Below are 17133 nucleotides of genomic sequence, written 5' to 3'. Positions count from 1 at the left end.
TTGCAGCGTTCTAAATTACTTTCTAAAGCAAAATATGAGCACTTTACTCGCATAATTTACTTCTGCAAACAAGTATTCAGTCGACAGAATGAAGGGTGATTTCAGTGTTATCAGTTAAGGTATTGTAGCAAAGTAGCAGAAAAATTTAAACAGAGTCCAGAATCAAAGTAGCATGCAATAAAAGATTAAGCTGATCGTAAAAAATGGAAGAGACAAAGGGCTTCTAAATTATATTACTTCACACAAAATTAGCTAATAATACAGTGTTTGTATCTAGAAAGTTTCGTCAAGTGGAGAACTAAGATAATGTAGCTCGGATTTCCACTTGAGGAGAAAGTGTTCCATTATGCAGACATATTGATTACATACTGCTGGCAGGAATGCTCAGCAGAGCGTGCATTCCGATACAACCGAGAATTAGTTTATCGGTATTTTGTAGAAATCAACTATAGCTTTCGTGTGTAATGAGCTAATTAAGGTTGAGAAGGTTTAGATTTTGAGAGACAGAGATACTTGGGAGTAATCAAGGGAGATCGTTGATTCTGGGATGTTTCAAATGACAATCTTCAACTCGTGACCAGTTGTGTATTAGTAGATGCACACCAGATAAATTAGGAAACTAATTCTCTTAAATTACAGTTGCAGAAACGGTATCACAATGTATTCTCTTTGAAAAGCGATCAAGCCATATATAAATTAATACAAATTATACTATTACTATTGCAATGTCACAATTAGCACTTAAGAAACTTACCTGAGCTGTGTCTCGGCAATTACAACAAAAGTTGATGTAGTTAACATTAACTAAATCAGGGCCATATACTACAGTTAGAGTTTTCTCTTCCAACGGCGTGTCCTGAGCTCCCATTGTCACCGAATCCCTCAGTTTACCTTCCTGAAAAAGCATTGTAACAAAAGTTAGAAAATATTAATGAAAGCACAAAAGCTACTGAAAAATAATTCACTTGATTTATAATTAATTCAAGGTTTTGGTTAAGTGAGTGATAATATCAACATAAGTTAATTTCATAAAGGTATCACAAGAGATAAATAGGATGCATTTTTAGGCGCATTTGCAAATGCTTATAATGGCTACTGTCCGTCAGTCCGCACGTAACGACTCATCTCCCAGGATTCAGATGTTCATGAAATTTTATATTTAGGTCTTTTAAGACCGTTCCCCCTCCCCTTAAAATTTCGAGTTATCCCAACACATTAATGAAAGCATCTTTCGAATGTCTGGACATTATTCGACAAGAAAAAGTCGCATCGACACCAAATTTTCAGCGTGTATTCTGTTAGTCCTTGACAAGTTTTAAGATAAATTTCAATTCGATAGGGCGCCTCCGTAGCCAGGTGGGAAGGAGCAGCAGTGCGTAGCACACGCTTCTTGATTAGACCGGGGTTCGAGCCCGTCACCACCAAATACGGAGGATGCGGAAAGGTCAAAGAATGACCACCGCATATCCCGGAGCAATATGGCCTTAGTTGCTAATGCTCCTAAAAACCAACCAAACAAACAAATCAATTCGATAGCTTCCGGTCCCCACACCCTACAAAAAATATATAGATTAGATTCGGATTCATCTTTTAGTAATTTTCGGATCGTCCAGTTAAGACCAAACGATTACAGTCCATCCCCTGTCTCCTCCCACAGTAATATATATATATATATATACTGTATAAACGAAAGCAAGTTTCAGGCATTACTCAAGATGGAAAAGCTGGGTCAAGACCAAATTTATTCCAAGAGCATGTGTTGTTGGTGTTTTTGGGTCCAATTCCGATTTTGTAGCTTCCCATTCTCCCTACTCCTACAAAACCACTGCTATAAATTTGGAAAAGCGGCTCTAATCTTTTTTTTTTTTTTTAAATGACCGATAAACTACACTGGAATCTGAATCCTTCGCTCCATTAGACTAATTTAGATCTAATATTATCAAGTACACTCGTACACTTTCTATGCATTTAAATAATATTATGCAATCTACGTAGTGATATGCGCTGCCTAAAATAAGTATAATGAATAATCCATGAGTCACCCATAGCAGAAAATTGTCTTGGGAAAGTAAATTTCAGAGCCATTATAAGCAAAATACAATATGGCTCAGAATATAGTAGTTCTTAAGGTAGTAGAACGTGCAAGGTTTGATCAAAAAGTTCGGTAAGCGTTGCAAAAATTATTTTATTCAATGTTAAATGTATACATTGTTAATACTCTTCATTATCCCTCTATACAAGACAATAGTCAGGCTGCATTTGGAATACAACACTCCAAATTTTTCAGGTGACCACACTTAAGAAAAGACACAGAGGTTCTGGAGGGGGTTCAAAGAAGAGAGACCAAATTATTGATGAGTACAAATTCATGCATACATGAAGAACGGCTTAGAAGGTGTGGATTGTAAAGCTTGATGAATACACATCTAAGGGGAGATTTGTTTGAGGTGCATAAGGCACTGAAGGGATTGAGTAAAATGAATGAGGAAGGTCTGTTTCCCTTCGTAGGTGAAACAAAATCCTTGGGTACAAACATAAAATCACAGAAAATAGCAGAAGATGAATCTCATAAAGTTCCTCTATGGGCATCGTCTTGTCAAACACTGGAATAAGTTGCTTTCCAACGTGGAAGAGGCAGTGATCCGGCTAAGTTCAAAGCGGAAGTGGATGAATACCTTGTGAGAATGGGAACAATATGAATATTCTGATGTAATTTATGTTTATTATTTGATTGGGGGGGGGGGGGGGTTTATGGCACGTCTGTCGTGTTTGATTGGATTACTTGAATCCACTCAAATCGTTTTCGTTTCATGTCCTGTTTTAACTTTGGGAACAGCTGAAAGTCTCATGATGCATCCCAGTAAAGGAGTCAATCATTTTCACGGATTTTTCGGTCGTTTAGGGCGCACTGAATCTTTCAACCACCTTTAAATCTCTTGGTAATAAGCTGCATTAATAGCTACACCTCGCGGAACGAATTCTGATAACACTATCCCCTTGTTATCAGAAAATGTCAACAGGATAAATTTCAGGTATGATTTTGAATTCTGCACCTGTTTTCACTTTTGAAACCACTTGTAAACTTTTTTTTTTGTTTGTCATAACATCATCTACGTAAGCTGTATCGTGCACTTTATGTTTCTGTGGCTGACCTTCCAAGTTTACAACAAAACAAAATTTAATTTTTGCATGTTGTTCTTCAAATTTCGTCATACTCAGTACATGCGACCAATGAGAAAAACTAGTGTTCTCAAAGCAGCTTTTTCCTAGCCTTGCGCTTTACAAGTTAAAACCTGGTCTGCGCGTGCTGAAAAGAACGCGTTTTGTAAACCTCGGTACAATCTTTTAACTATGCATTCAATAATTATAAGGTAATTCATCGAACGTTTTGATCAAACCCTGTTTATCAGTAGATATCTTGACCTAATTGGATAATTTTGCAAAATAAGTTTTACTTCGTTTGTGTACATTGCTGTGTTAAGTGCACGAAATTGCAATTAATATATATATATATATATATATACTTTTCGTGGCACGTAACTACTAGAGATTGTTGTATCTAATTCATTGGGCCTTTCCATGTACACAGCATTACGAATTATGCTAAAAGTACTCTCGAGGACAGTGCAAGTGTAACTTTGGTCTATGCCATTAACTCAGTGGTGAAGTTCCCAGAATCAGTAGTTGAACTAACCCTTAAGGGCTCCTTTGCGACATCAATAAAAACCCTTGCACCTCTCCTTTTTAAGTGAAATCCATCCTTAAAAAAATTAATCTCTTCTACTAACTATGGCAGGCCGTTCTGCGATAAACTTCCTCCCCAAGCCTTGCAGAGTTCCTGAAGTCTTGAGTTAATCTACAAAGCTTTCGTCACATAATCCCTCTTAGAATATCTCGGCAGAATTGTAGACACAATAACGTCTTGACTTATTAGATTCAAGAACCTTCGCTGAAATTTACGAAAATTTACGTGTCAATGGATCGATCATCCAAGCAGTTAGGCTGGCGCATGAAAATAGCCTCCATCAAGACGTACAATGCAGATATTAAGTTACGTCAAATAGGCAGACTGTTGACAGCATGCAGGTCGCTTGGGAAGAAAAAGAAATCTAACCGAAAATGCGTTTGTGGGAATGATGTTTAATAAAATTCTGCAATCTCCAAAGAAAAAGTAGTCAGTGCCGTATTGCGAAAGAACTGAATGGGAAAAGAATTTCACTCAAAAGAATTGTGTATATATTAGGTACTTTTCATATCAGATTCACGAAACACAGAGAATGTGCACACGGATTATATTAATGCAGTTTTGAAGAAAATTTAGTTTCCTGATGAATATTACATATAGCTGTCAGAATATATTAATAAGAAAACACGTTTCCTAGTGTTCTGGTGGCCAAATGAACTTGCCGAGAGGCTCTTGAATAGAGAACGTGTACTTAGACTGTAGTCGTAAAAAAATAGTGTATACCATATGAAAAAGTAAACACCAACGCCACCAATAAATAATCAAAATGAGAGGATATATGCTCTTTGCTCATAAAAAAAAAAACAGGGGCATATACTTTCCGATTACGGGATCACTGATCCCTATTTTAATTAGTATGAGGTCGGAAATACTGTTAGATCATCTTTATCGCTGAGTAACTGTTGTCAGATTTATTGATGAACTGAAACGATTTTCTCGTTTTAGTCCATCAGTCAACTGCACAATACAGAGAGGTTAAACATCGATTGATTGCGGCAACATTTCGAAAGCTTCTCAATTTGAAAGGAACCTACTGCTGTATTCGGCTCGCTCAGCTGATCTAACCACCACTGAATGTTTATTCGTGGAGAATTTTCGAGGAGAAAATTTTCGCTGTTCTGTACCAAGAATTCTGCAAGATATGTGGAAAAATATAACAGTATCTTTCAAGACCAACAGAAACAATTTTAAAGGTCTTTTTAACCTTGAAAAATGACTGGTCTTTTTCAAGGATTAACTTCATTCAAAACGATACCATAATTCGGGAAGAGTGAAATTAGCACAGAATGCATGTTTCGTTCTTTGTTAAAGCAGAGTGATTTAAGTACAAATTGCACGCAAACCTTAAAATTAGTATTTTAAGGCCATATAGTGCAAGGAAGCCAGAGGTTTTTGCTGCATCGGACGAAAAAAAAAAAGCATATAAGAAAATATAAAACGAAACAAGCGCGTCCTTTCTCACGTAAGTAACTACCACATCCAGTTGACCTTTGAATTTTTTCAACCTCGTCAGCCTTTTACTTGCGGAGGCAACCAGTTACAGTAATCAACCTCAGGTTTTCGCCTCAGAATACTTCAAAATCAAGGACATCTAAATACAACAATTTAGTAAATATAGCTTCAGCATTATTCAGGAGACCTCAGGGATATAATGTTTAACACAAAAGTTAAAGGTTATATAAAGTTAAATGGATAATTTCACAAAATTACTGAAATAAGATTTAAAAATTACTAAAATTAAATTTAAACAAAAAATTTGTCTATCAGATACGTAATTTTAAACTCCTTCAGTCAAGCAGCCGGAGCCAACTTAAATTATGAATATATCCCCTAAATAAAGAAATAAACGTAGACAGGTAAAAATCTGCCACTGTTTATTAACGTAGTAGTAACGTCACCTAAAAGAGGTCTAGGGGTGGAGATGATCTAAAACGATATCTCTTTTTTACAGGGTGTTTCAATAAAAGAAAAAAAAGCTGTTACATTCCGGAACAATTACACAGGTTAGAAGAGTTTACAACTAATCATTTTGACAGAATATAACAACCATATTTAATAAACACGTGGGCTCGAACCACGGTCGACTCAAACGCGTGTGTTAACCACCCAGCTACGTCAAGCCTTGAGAGCACTGCCCTCTGTCACGCTTATTTTTAGGTTCAATATATCGACTACACTTTTTGTTATATTTCGGATTGAAATTGATCTAAGTATTACCATTTATATTTTCCAATTTCTAAACTTAAAATTTGCATAATCAACTGCATTTTTAATACTTATAATTTTGAAACGAACGTAAAGATTTTTATTTGGGAAAAAAAAAAAACGAAAAAAAAAAACCGTTGTAACCTGCGGAGATGTGACACAACTACTCTCATAGTCAGCTGTTCTCCACAGTTTAAACGCTGTACTGAAGAGTGAACATCATATAAACTTTTTTTTTAATATTTTTGTATTTTTATATAAAATCGGTTTAAGTCAGTTTTATATGTGCACCGATGATGTTTCTTCGTAGCCGAGTGGTCAGCGCGTAGGTGCATAAGTACACGTGCCTTGAATGACCGGGATTCAAGCCCGTGATTACTAAATACGGTGCTGTTTCTTGTATTCTGTCTATCTGTGAACTCCTCAGACCGTTTGGTGGTCCCGGAGTACAAAACAGAAAATTTATTTATTTATTTAAATCGTAAAATTTAAACAGTAATAGTTAGTCTATTTTTATGAAATTCAAAAATTTCAGTCCAAAAATGACTGGACGAAAAATAGTCTAAATCTAAAAATAAGCGAGATAGACACTGATGCCATTTAATTGAAACTGACTGTATTAAAAAAACCACAATCTGTCTTCTTTTTTTTTCTTTTTTTTAAAGTTATATAAATGGTAATTTTGAAGCTCATCTCAACTAGGCAAAAAGAACTGTAATTGGTAAGTATCATCAAACGGTGTTAGCTTGAGGTGGAAGGAAAGCTTATTTTCCTGCCACCTCAGCTGATTGGAAATATCAGCACTTAAGTAACATTGTAGTGAACTATGAGTTTAAACTCCCGTTTTATGCCTAGGAGCATCTGACCCATTTTGTGCATAGCTACATCGTAAGGGCAAGTGCAGAGCAGCAGAATAGGTGGGGATGGGAGAAGGTGGAAGGAGACATAAAATATTCCAAATGAAGTGGGCCGAGTGAGATAAAAGTAATCATCGCTCAAGGATATCAAACTAGTTCCAATATATTTTAGATGAATGTTATTGACACTCTCCAAAGATCAAATTTCAGATACTGTTTACTTGGGGGGAAATAGGGGGTTAGTTTCCAGAATTTACAGTGTTCGCTTGGGGAACATCCAATATGTTCCAGAAGTATGAGTATGCAATAATCAGTATCACTTTCACAATTCCTGATTCACATCTAAATTTTTTGGATGGGGAGAACTTGAGTGGTGCCAATCACTCGACTGGCGTTTGAGTTCGTAATATCGCGTCCTGATTTCGTGTAGTGTGATTATTCTTTTCAGTCACCGTCACCGCAAGCATAACAAATCAGACTTCTGATGACATCGGACACTATCCGCATGTTTTGGGATAAGTTGACAAGAGGCTGCCAATTACCCAAAGAAATGTAAAGGAGAAATACTTTACCGTAATTTGGCGTATAAGCCGACTTTTGCACTTCTGAAAAACCAACTAAAATTTTAAAGTCGACTCATACTCCGCTAAAAATAGTAAATTTTAATTAAAGGCAAGTGGTTAGTGAGACTGTTTACAGGACAACCAATCTGCAGTACAGTACTGAACAAAGAATGATTCAGTTGCATAAAAATTTGCCAGATTCTTTATTGCGAGGTGTGGCAATAAGGTTGCAGGAGTGGCGCAATAAAAAGAACACAGAGTGAAAGAACTCAAAAATGGTTTTGTTTTTATTCAAAGTAATCACCACCTAATTGAATGCGCTTATTTGTGCCGCTTGACACTAAATACACTTTACACTACACAGTCCAGTCACAATATTATGATCACCCCCCAATGCAGACATCACACACGCCTAGGGAATTATACAGTGCACGTGTCAAGTTCACACACCACAAGCATAAGGCTTGATGTTCGGCGTCCGTGAATACAGTAACAGCCTCTGTCATGGGCAAAGCACGCGACCTATCAGACATGGAAACAAGGCATGATCATTGGCTATCGGGCCAGCATTTCCGAAACAATGGACTTTGTGAAATGCTCACATGCTGCAGCGTGTATAAAGACTGGACGAATGGGCCAGTTTCGACGACGTAGAGTCCTGTGTCGTGGTGCTGACACAGGACTCTACGCCTCAACTGGGCGAAAGAACATTGGCACTGGACCTTGGATGATTGGAGACGGGTCTCCAGGTCTGATGAGTCCCGTTTCCAGTAATTTCGAGCAGACGGGAGGGTGCGTACCTGGCGGAAACCGCAAGAAACAGGAATTTGTTCCGGCAGGTGGACGGTCGGTAATGGTCTGGGGCATGTTCAACTGGCACACGTTGGGTCCTCTAGTACGTCTAGACGCATGTCTGAACGGTCCACGTTACGTGTCCATCTTGCAGACCATCTGCATCCCTTCATGGTCATCGTGCATCCACAGGGCAATGGACTCTTCCAGCAGAACAATGCGCCTCCCCACAGAGCTGTGGCGACTAGAACATAATTCGAAAAGAATTCCGCAGATTTTACCACCATGGAATGGCTTCCCCGTTCACCGGACATGAACTCTGTGGAGCATCTTTGGGATGCTGTGGAAAGGTCCGTTCGAGCTTTGGATCCTCCACCCAGGAATGCGACGGAATTATGGGGAGCGGTGCAGCAAGCATGGAAGAAAATAGCTGTGGAACGTTTTCGTGAACTAGTGGACTCAATGCCTCGCCGTATGACTGCCCCTACCCGGGCGAAAGGAGGGCCTAACCGTTACTACGTAAGTATCCAATGATTTCTGCCTACTCAGCGTACATAAGTTATCTATTATACATTATCAAAACCGTTCTTGAATATATGTTTGTCCACGAAATTGGTTTCGAGTTTATATAATGTGCTTATAATATCCTGATTTACAATGTCATTCGACAAGTCTCAACCTGGAATCCAGTTTTTGATATTAACAATTCAATGAGTTCATTTTTAAACATGCGTTTGTCCAAATAACCAACTGACATTGTAAATCAGGATATTATAAGCACATTATAAGTTTAATCAGTAATGTAGCAGATAAAAGAGTTTCGTGTGTGTTTTTATTATATATACGAGGGGCGTTTGAAAAGTTCGTGGCCTGAGTATGAGGGTTTATATTACATATTACTTTTCAACACAGTCCTCTTTTGAAGTTAATATAATTCTGCCACCGATGCTGCAAAGCGTTGATTTCAGTTGCCAAGGAAGTTTTCTTTTGGGCCTACAGGAATGCATTCAACGAAGTAATACGGTCACTATCAGTGTTAAAATAAATGCCAGTCAGGTATTTTTTCGAATTAGGATATAGGCGAAAGTCCGATTGTGCTAGATTTTGTAAGTATGGGGGAAAGTCCAAGATTTGAAAGACATTCATTTGCAGCCAGAGCAATAACAGACTTTAGCACGCGTGTTGTCCTGGTGGAACAAGGCTCCTTTGCTGAATTTTCCTAGTTGTTTGTCTGATGTTTTCACGCAAACGCTTTACAAGGTCTGCATAATATGCCACTGGCCTTTCTGAAGGTAATTAGTACTCCATCAGCATCCCAAAAAACCGGATATCATCACCTTGCCAGCAGAAGGAACCGACTTCGCTTTCTTCAGAGGGGGAAAAAGAGCTGTTTCCACTGTTTGGACGATTCCTTTGTCTTTAGTTGAAAGTGGACCTAAGTCTGATCCATGCCACAAATCTTGCAAGGAAATTTGGGATCTGCTTGAAACCGATCCAGATGTTTACTTGACTTGGCAACTCTTGTGTTTTTTTTTTTTTTTGATCTACTGTCATCAACTATGGGACCCATCGTGCTGATACCTTTTCCAAAGCAAGAACCTCTGTTATTATGATGTGCACACGTTCAGATGAGCCGTCCAAGATGCTGGAAATGTATTTTTTCCATCATGCACACCGTCAACAACTTCTAGAGTGATGAATGTTGCAGGTCTTCCACATGGGTCATCTTGGGATTCTCCCTCCCTCCTTTAAATTCTTCTGCCCACTTTTAAACCATGGAATAAAAAGGGGCATTTTCCAACCCCAGTTGTCTTTGGCGTTGGTCCTTTTTTTTCCCAAATACTGGATGGCTGCACAGTGACTTATTTTGTCCCTCTTTCCTCATTTACACAACATTGTTAACTTCAGGGACCTGTAATTAAAAAAAATAAGTTACTGAAACTGCATGAAACTAGTGGGTTACTATTTGAAGTGTTATGCACGAAGTGCAGAAAGTTTTAACATTGTACCACTAGCCTTTCACGCTGAAACCCCACCGTACGTGATCAAACCCTGTCGTATTCGTTCCCCCCCCCTCTTCTAACTATTAATTGATTCTTTTGAAAGAAAATTTTAACGAAGTGATATAAATGAAATAAAGATATAAGAAATAACGAAGAGATATAAATTAAAAAACTTTTAACCGAAAGAAAATTTAATCATTAAATAAATAACCAGTGAACTTAACGTTCACTGGTTCTTATTTTTGACCAATATATTATTCATATCTTTACTTGGTAATAAAGTATGTTTGAATATTTCACTTTATTGAAAGATAATTAAGAATATGTGCCAGTAAATGTTACCAGGAGTTAGCGTAACAGTCAGAAGTCTGGTATTATTTAAAAAAAAAAACTTTCAAGCTTACCTGGTGGTATGCCGGGTTAGGTCAACCTGATACATAGTGGTGTAACTTGGGTTAATGCGCCACGATATTGCACTATCTCGAATAAGTAACGCTTTACCAATGTAAAAACTACTGTTATTTATTCTAGGCGAATACCATAACCGAGACGGCACCGTTTCGGAGTTTGTTGGCTCCTCATCGGTGGGTGGGCAGGTATCCTGGCACCTGCCCACAGGCTCCGAAAATGTGCCGTCTGCGTGGTGGTATCCGCCGAGAATAAGTAACAGTAATCTTTTACATTGGTGAATCGTTACTTATTCGAGGTAGATATACTTAAATGATGCCATTTCTCAACTACTTAGTAGTTGGCTAGGTACAGACATGAGGCTCTAACACTAACTTATACTTTAGTTAACTTCTACGTAACCGGAGGTTATTGTCTTAAATGTATTATGTAAAAGTAGTAGTAGTAATTCATGATTTGTAACAAAAAAATATAAATAAATAAAAATACAGCAAAAAGCAATGACTTGTATGCGCCAACCGAGAACATTTCGTTTGTGTGCATCCACCATATTGTCCATAATTCCTCCAATCAGTGCACGGCAACAAACATAATATCCAGTGTTTCAGCTACAACATATGTAATTTAATGAAATTTGGGAAGGCTCGATAAATCCTATTACACGGCCAATTATCTTTACCATGTCCATCCAATAGACTACAGTTATTTGACGCGGACGGATGGACAGACGGACATGGTAAAGATAATAGGTGCTTTACGCATATATTATGATTGAAACAGTTTTTTTTTTTTTAAGAGTGACTTTATTTTTTTTACTGGCTGACTTTATTAATATCTCTCTCTCTGTGTAATGTCTGTTAAAATAAAAAAAATAGACACCATTCTGTCTTAAATAATATCTCAAGTAGAACCATTCCATTCTGACCATATCTCTTGAAAAAGAACGATCTTCATGACCGCATTTTCTTATCTACAGGTACTTTGCCTGCCCTGCGGAATATCCAACCTCTTTTTGTCCTATGGAAGTAATCGCAGTTCAAAAAATGAAAAAAAGAAGAAAAATATTATATGTTTTTAAAAATAGAAAGAAAAATCGATTGTGTTCTGAACAGACAGCAGCTATATTTCTTGTTACGGCTAGAGATAGTGACAGCTGTGGCAACGATTCTTTAAAAATTTACCGTGGAAGTATTTTCTCATCCTTAAAGAAACGTGCTGCAAACAACAAACGAACGAACACATACAGAGAGAGAGAGAGAGAGAGAGAGAGAGAGAGAGAGAGAGAGAGAGAGAGAGAGAGAGACATCTAAAATACGAAAGTAATAACCGAAATATTCTGGCCACGATTACAAACTTTTGGAATTCGGATAAGATGTTATCGCGTGGCATTTAAGACGAATTTACAAAGTACTGTATATAGAAATAAAATACAATATTACGTTTTCTTTTGTTCAAATTTGCTACAGACGCAAGGAAGATGCTGTGAGATTAAGGTGGTTCTCTATTAAAAAATGGGCTGGCTGATAAAGATTATTTATGTAGCTGCAGAATGAACAACAAGGTGACTGTATATTATTAAAATGGAGAAAAATAAAATGCATGAACAAGGTACAAAATGCAGGGTGTTTATTTTAAATGAGAATTATGAAAATGCGAATAATTTCAACTTAAAGGGTGCTAGGGACTTTAAATTTCCAGTTAATATTCTTAATTCAACATAATCGAGTACGACAAAGAATATTCGAAAATTCAATCGCAACGATCTATATGCGAACACGACTAAAGACATTCTAACTCCCCCTGAAAATTTTCACAAGCTTCCATAATGCATATTATGATTGTGCCTTCATTAACTACAAAAATCAGAATAATTTTAAACGACTCTGTTTTGAGGTAAGGTTACACCATAAACACACGTCTTCTATGCTGAATATTATGTTCATGTTCATTCGCATTTTTAAAGGTTATCAACAAACGGCGACACTATGTACAGAACAAAGAATGTTACCTATAAATTTCATGTTAACACTCTTTTACTCGAAGTCACTGGCATTTTCATGGGTTCTCATTTACAACGATTACACCCTCCCCGTTGTCAACCGAATATAGTCATGAAGAGAATAAAAGAAGTTTGCTAATATCTCGTATTAGAAAGATTATTATCAACAGTTGCCTAGGTTTCACACTTCAAATAAAATGTACTATTTTGTAAGGAGGGGCACGAAGCTAACGCTTCAGAGGGATACGAGAGCTACAAAACATTGCCTATGAATTGGAAAAAAGTCTCAGTTGTGACTTACTTCATAATATGAGATTAATCTGTTGTTATTTTTTTAAAAAACTGAGCTATAGCAAATCATGTAACCAACTCGAAATACCATTAATGAAAATTAGAAACTGTAAGGCCCTAGCACAGAATCCCGTTGCTAACGCTGTTCCATTCGGAGCAGTGTACATTTATAACTACCACTTGTCTTATATCAGTTGAGCATCGCTTTATCCACTGTGCCAACCTATCCCAATGCCACACTTCTTCAACTTATCTACAATGCGTTCATGTAGAATGTCTCAAAAGCCCTTCTAAGTAAATTATTTCAAAGTTATTTCTTGCATCCAGTTCCCTTGACTACTTCCTAATACTTTAACAGATTAGCTAGACAGAACCTCATCTTAACAGAATCGTGTTGCGGTTCTCTCAAAAGACAGTGAGTCAAATGAAAACGGGAATTATTATTTTTTACTATCAATTGGTACTTTAATTTTTCAAGCATTCTTCATCACAGCTTAGGCACTTGAATTTACAATGTACTCCAGATATAAATTATATCCTGGGGCATAAAATAATTTTTGGTTGTTATTGGCAACATTGTTTGACGACGTAATTCACTTCATAGTCTGTGTGAAATCAACGTTCTGTCAGACAATTTTTCAGCTTCCTAAAAGATGAAAATCGCAAGGCAAAAAGTACTCGTACGGTGGATATTCAACCATTTCCCGGTTTATTTTCTGGATGATTACCGTAGTTTTTTTGATCCACGTGTGCGCATTGCAATGTAGCGAAATGACAGCGTCAGTTACACATCTCTGTCTCTTGTTTTGATAGCATGTCGCAAATCAACTTTGAGTACTCGTGCATAATTTTCTGTTTCACATGTACACAAGAAATAATATAGGCAGTTCCTGTGAATCGAGGAAGAGAATGAACATAATGTTCCCAGTGGTTTCAAAAGCCTTGAAATTTCTTGGGAAGTGAAGACAAACTGATGTTTCAACTGCTATATCTTTTTTTTTTAAAGTAGTTCGGTGCCATTTTGAATTAGTCAGAGACAATTATGAAGAATTCACCCCCCCCCACACACACACCGAACCCAAATATCAAATTTTAGCTTGATGTGCTACTGATTTCATTGTATCCTAGCTGTTCACTAAGATGAGATATAAAGAAGAGGATTAGCGGACAAATGATGAACCATAATTTATTCTCTACAATGAGAATCCTCTAAAATTTTAAGCTGAGTCAGCCCGAAAAACACCAGTCCTTTAGACGATCATCAGTCCAACTAGCCGGCTTATTTGGCAACTACAATATCTACTTATATGCACTTTCCTCTCCTACAGCTGAAGACCCCCAACATTGGCCAGAGTAGACCGGTGCAAAAAGACAGATTTCCAGACATTACAGGATTCCAGAAGTCATTTCCTTTCTCTTCTCATCGCATCAGGTGATGCGGACACAATCCCATTAACAAAGACTTTTGTTTATTGTTGTGAACAGTGGGAACCCACTTCGTGTAGACCTTCCTGTATTGCAATCAAGTTCTCCGTGGTAGCTTCGTCCGAACGATACACCTGTCTGTCTGTCTGTTTTTTTTTTTTTTTTTAAATCCTCTGCAACTGAGGTTGTGGTTGTCGATGTCAGGCGAAGGGAATAAGATTTCTCCGTTAGTTATTCCGGTTTTTCAGCCAGCACAACGTGCAAACCGGCCCGTGAACAAATTTCTACGGACACGCTCTGATGCCGATAAATTAATAATTTGAATTTGTTCTGCAATCAGTCATGGATGATAGAGCAAACAGACTTATGAACGATATCGAGTGCCAAGGCGACATCATAAACTTGGCGAGGATTATCCTCCATCATCCCTTTTCTTCCTTCACAGTAATGGTTTGCCCATTCGCAAACGTGAAATACAGTTATCGATATACGCCTTTTCAACACGCCGGTAAATTTCTACTGGAGAGATGCCCTTCCCTGTAAGAAACTGAATTTTGAGTTGCGTTATCTTGAACGCGCCTATTACTGTGAACACAATATCGTCTCTGCTGCTATCTATATATGTATTAATAAAATGTAGTTGTCGGCCCAATTATGAAAATTAGAAAACCAGCGAACCACATGCTCTAATTTTCATACAAATGTACTTAAAGAAGTGCATATGGGCTTATTGCTCTGGATTTTATACTCTGGAGCCACAATAAATAAAATATGAATATACAGTTTATAAAAAAAAATACTTAAAAAACCGAAAAACTGGTTTAATGTCTCACTTGCAGTTCTATGTGGAATTACTGGTAGAGCATAGTTTTCATAAAATAGTCTGTAGAGGATAGTTAGAGCACAATGTTTTTCGAATATTAAAAATGTGAAGTAAAATAACTTTTAGTTATCATGACAGATAATTTATCAGAACTTGGAAAGGAGATCAAGTATAGGCGATTTATATGCACACCACGAAAGCGCAAGGAACGTCAAGTGAAACCATGAAAAATATTCGAGTATCCAATTTCCTCAGAGAATTCAATTCTATTTTCTTACGAACCATAAAAATAACAGCACAGCAGAACGAAAAATTCTAGAATCTATAAATATGAAAGCTGAGACCTCAAAAAGAAAAACAAAGCATATCAAAAAAAGAAAACATACAAAGAAACATTAAAATATATTATGATAAAACCTGAAACTTTTTCGTGTTTATCGCCGTTTTTGTGCTTTTATTTTAGACGAAAGCGTAAAATCGCCAGTCTCGTCGTGCAAACACGACGAGCGCAAGACCATCGAATTTTAGGATAATCATCCGACTGTCACCCAGTGTAATAATATTCCCATTTATTTATCGTATTTATCACAAAGAAATATGAAAAATTATATATAGATATTCTTTTTATCTATATATATATATATATATATATATAGATAAAAAGATAATGTATATATTTATTTTCGCCCCTATCGTCAATTTAATTCATATAAATATTTTATACAGTATAAAGATTATATATTTGGTTCAGATTTTATCAAAAAAGTAATATGAATATATCAGAATTGTTTTAAGGTGTATGTAAAATCAACATTAAGCTTGAATCATGTAATTTCCCAGTTATTAATTTGAAGAGGGATGAACTTCGAGAAAATAGCGGGACCCCTTGTTGCTCAGGTGATGGAGCTATATATATAGACAGAGGGAGAGAGAGAGAGAGAGAGAGAGAGAGAGAAGGCTTAAAAGTATATGGGAGAAAAGCAATAAATATTGTACAGCTGTAATTAAATTGAGCGACTAAGTTTAGAGAAGGTAAAGCTACAAAGCTTTATTAAGTGTTCTATAAAGTTAATCAATCATAGTATTAATAAAAAAAAAATTCAATTAATTTAAGAAAAAATTCGAATGCGCCTGAAATGTAATGCACTGCGTACCACAACTAACTTGTTCACCATTTAACATAAAATCGCTAATTGAGACTATCTGTTTTCTGATGATGAAACCAAATAAAACCGATGACATCAGTACCTTCGGATTTTTAATGAGTAACGAATTCACCTTTTCGGTGATGTTCAATTAATAACGATAGTAACGTTAGGTCACCTCGTAGTTAAACCTAGCCGTTACTAAAGAATTTAAGCATAAGCTCTGTTACTTCCCAAACAGTAAAAGTAAAAAAAAAAAAAAAAAAAAAAAAGGAGAGAAAAAAAGAAAAGTCGTGTGTGGTATTCGTATAAATTCTGAATAAAGTCATACCAATAAAGGCTGAACACCTCTTGGTATTGCAAAAGTGCTTTTAATATAAGTTAATGTTCCGAAATAAACACCAGCTTCTCAAGAAAGAACTTACTTTACAAACCGCTCTAATAAATACTGTACTGTTCCTGAAATGCCATTGATATCACAATGAAACTGCCTTCTGCCACTTGTCTGAAAATATCTTATTCCACATCCGATGATGCTACGTACTCTGTTGCCATAGTTACTTCGATACATACAGAGTTGACCAATGGGCCACGCGATAAATGGATTATCCTGTATAAATACATGGTATCCCAATATACCTTTAGAACAAAAAAGATATTCTGACCTATAAGTCAGAATAAGCATCTACCCAGCCCACGCTTTGCTGCGTTTAATATTTTCCGAGATTAATCACGGCTTCCGATGTGCAACTTGTTCTCTGTTATTAGAATCGAAGCGGAATGAGTTGTGCCGTGTTTTCCGCTCATTCCAACAGCTGTCAGTGGCAGCAAGGTTTTGTGTAGATTACTGATTGAACGCATGGGTAAGTGCTCTTCT

The 17133-nt window shown here is 36.8% G+C and overlaps 1 protein-coding gene across 1 annotated transcript in view; it reads right to left on the bottom strand.

Annotated features, from left to right (window-relative positions):
* Positions 1-17133, bottom strand: part of LOC150084836 (1-phosphatidylinositol 4,5-bisphosphate phosphodiesterase classes I and II-like) — a 932481-nt gene that overhangs the window by 375973 nt on the left and 539375 nt on the right. Inside the window, exon 4 of the mRNA XM_090376366.1 lies at positions 755-895. Within this exon, the coding sequence (XP_090232492.1) occupies positions 755-895 (141 nt within the window). The remainder of the gene's footprint in view (positions 1-754; positions 896-17133) is intronic.

Source organism: Mastigoproctus giganteus, chromosome 6 (genome assembly GCF_048544385.1).
Source record: "Mastigoproctus giganteus isolate SK-2022 chromosome 6, ASM4854438v1, whole genome shotgun sequence".
Classification (NCBI taxonomy): Eukaryota; Metazoa; Arthropoda; class Arachnida; order Uropygi; family Thelyphonidae; genus Mastigoproctus; species Mastigoproctus giganteus.
This window is presented reverse-complemented; position numbering and strand designations above follow the sequence as displayed.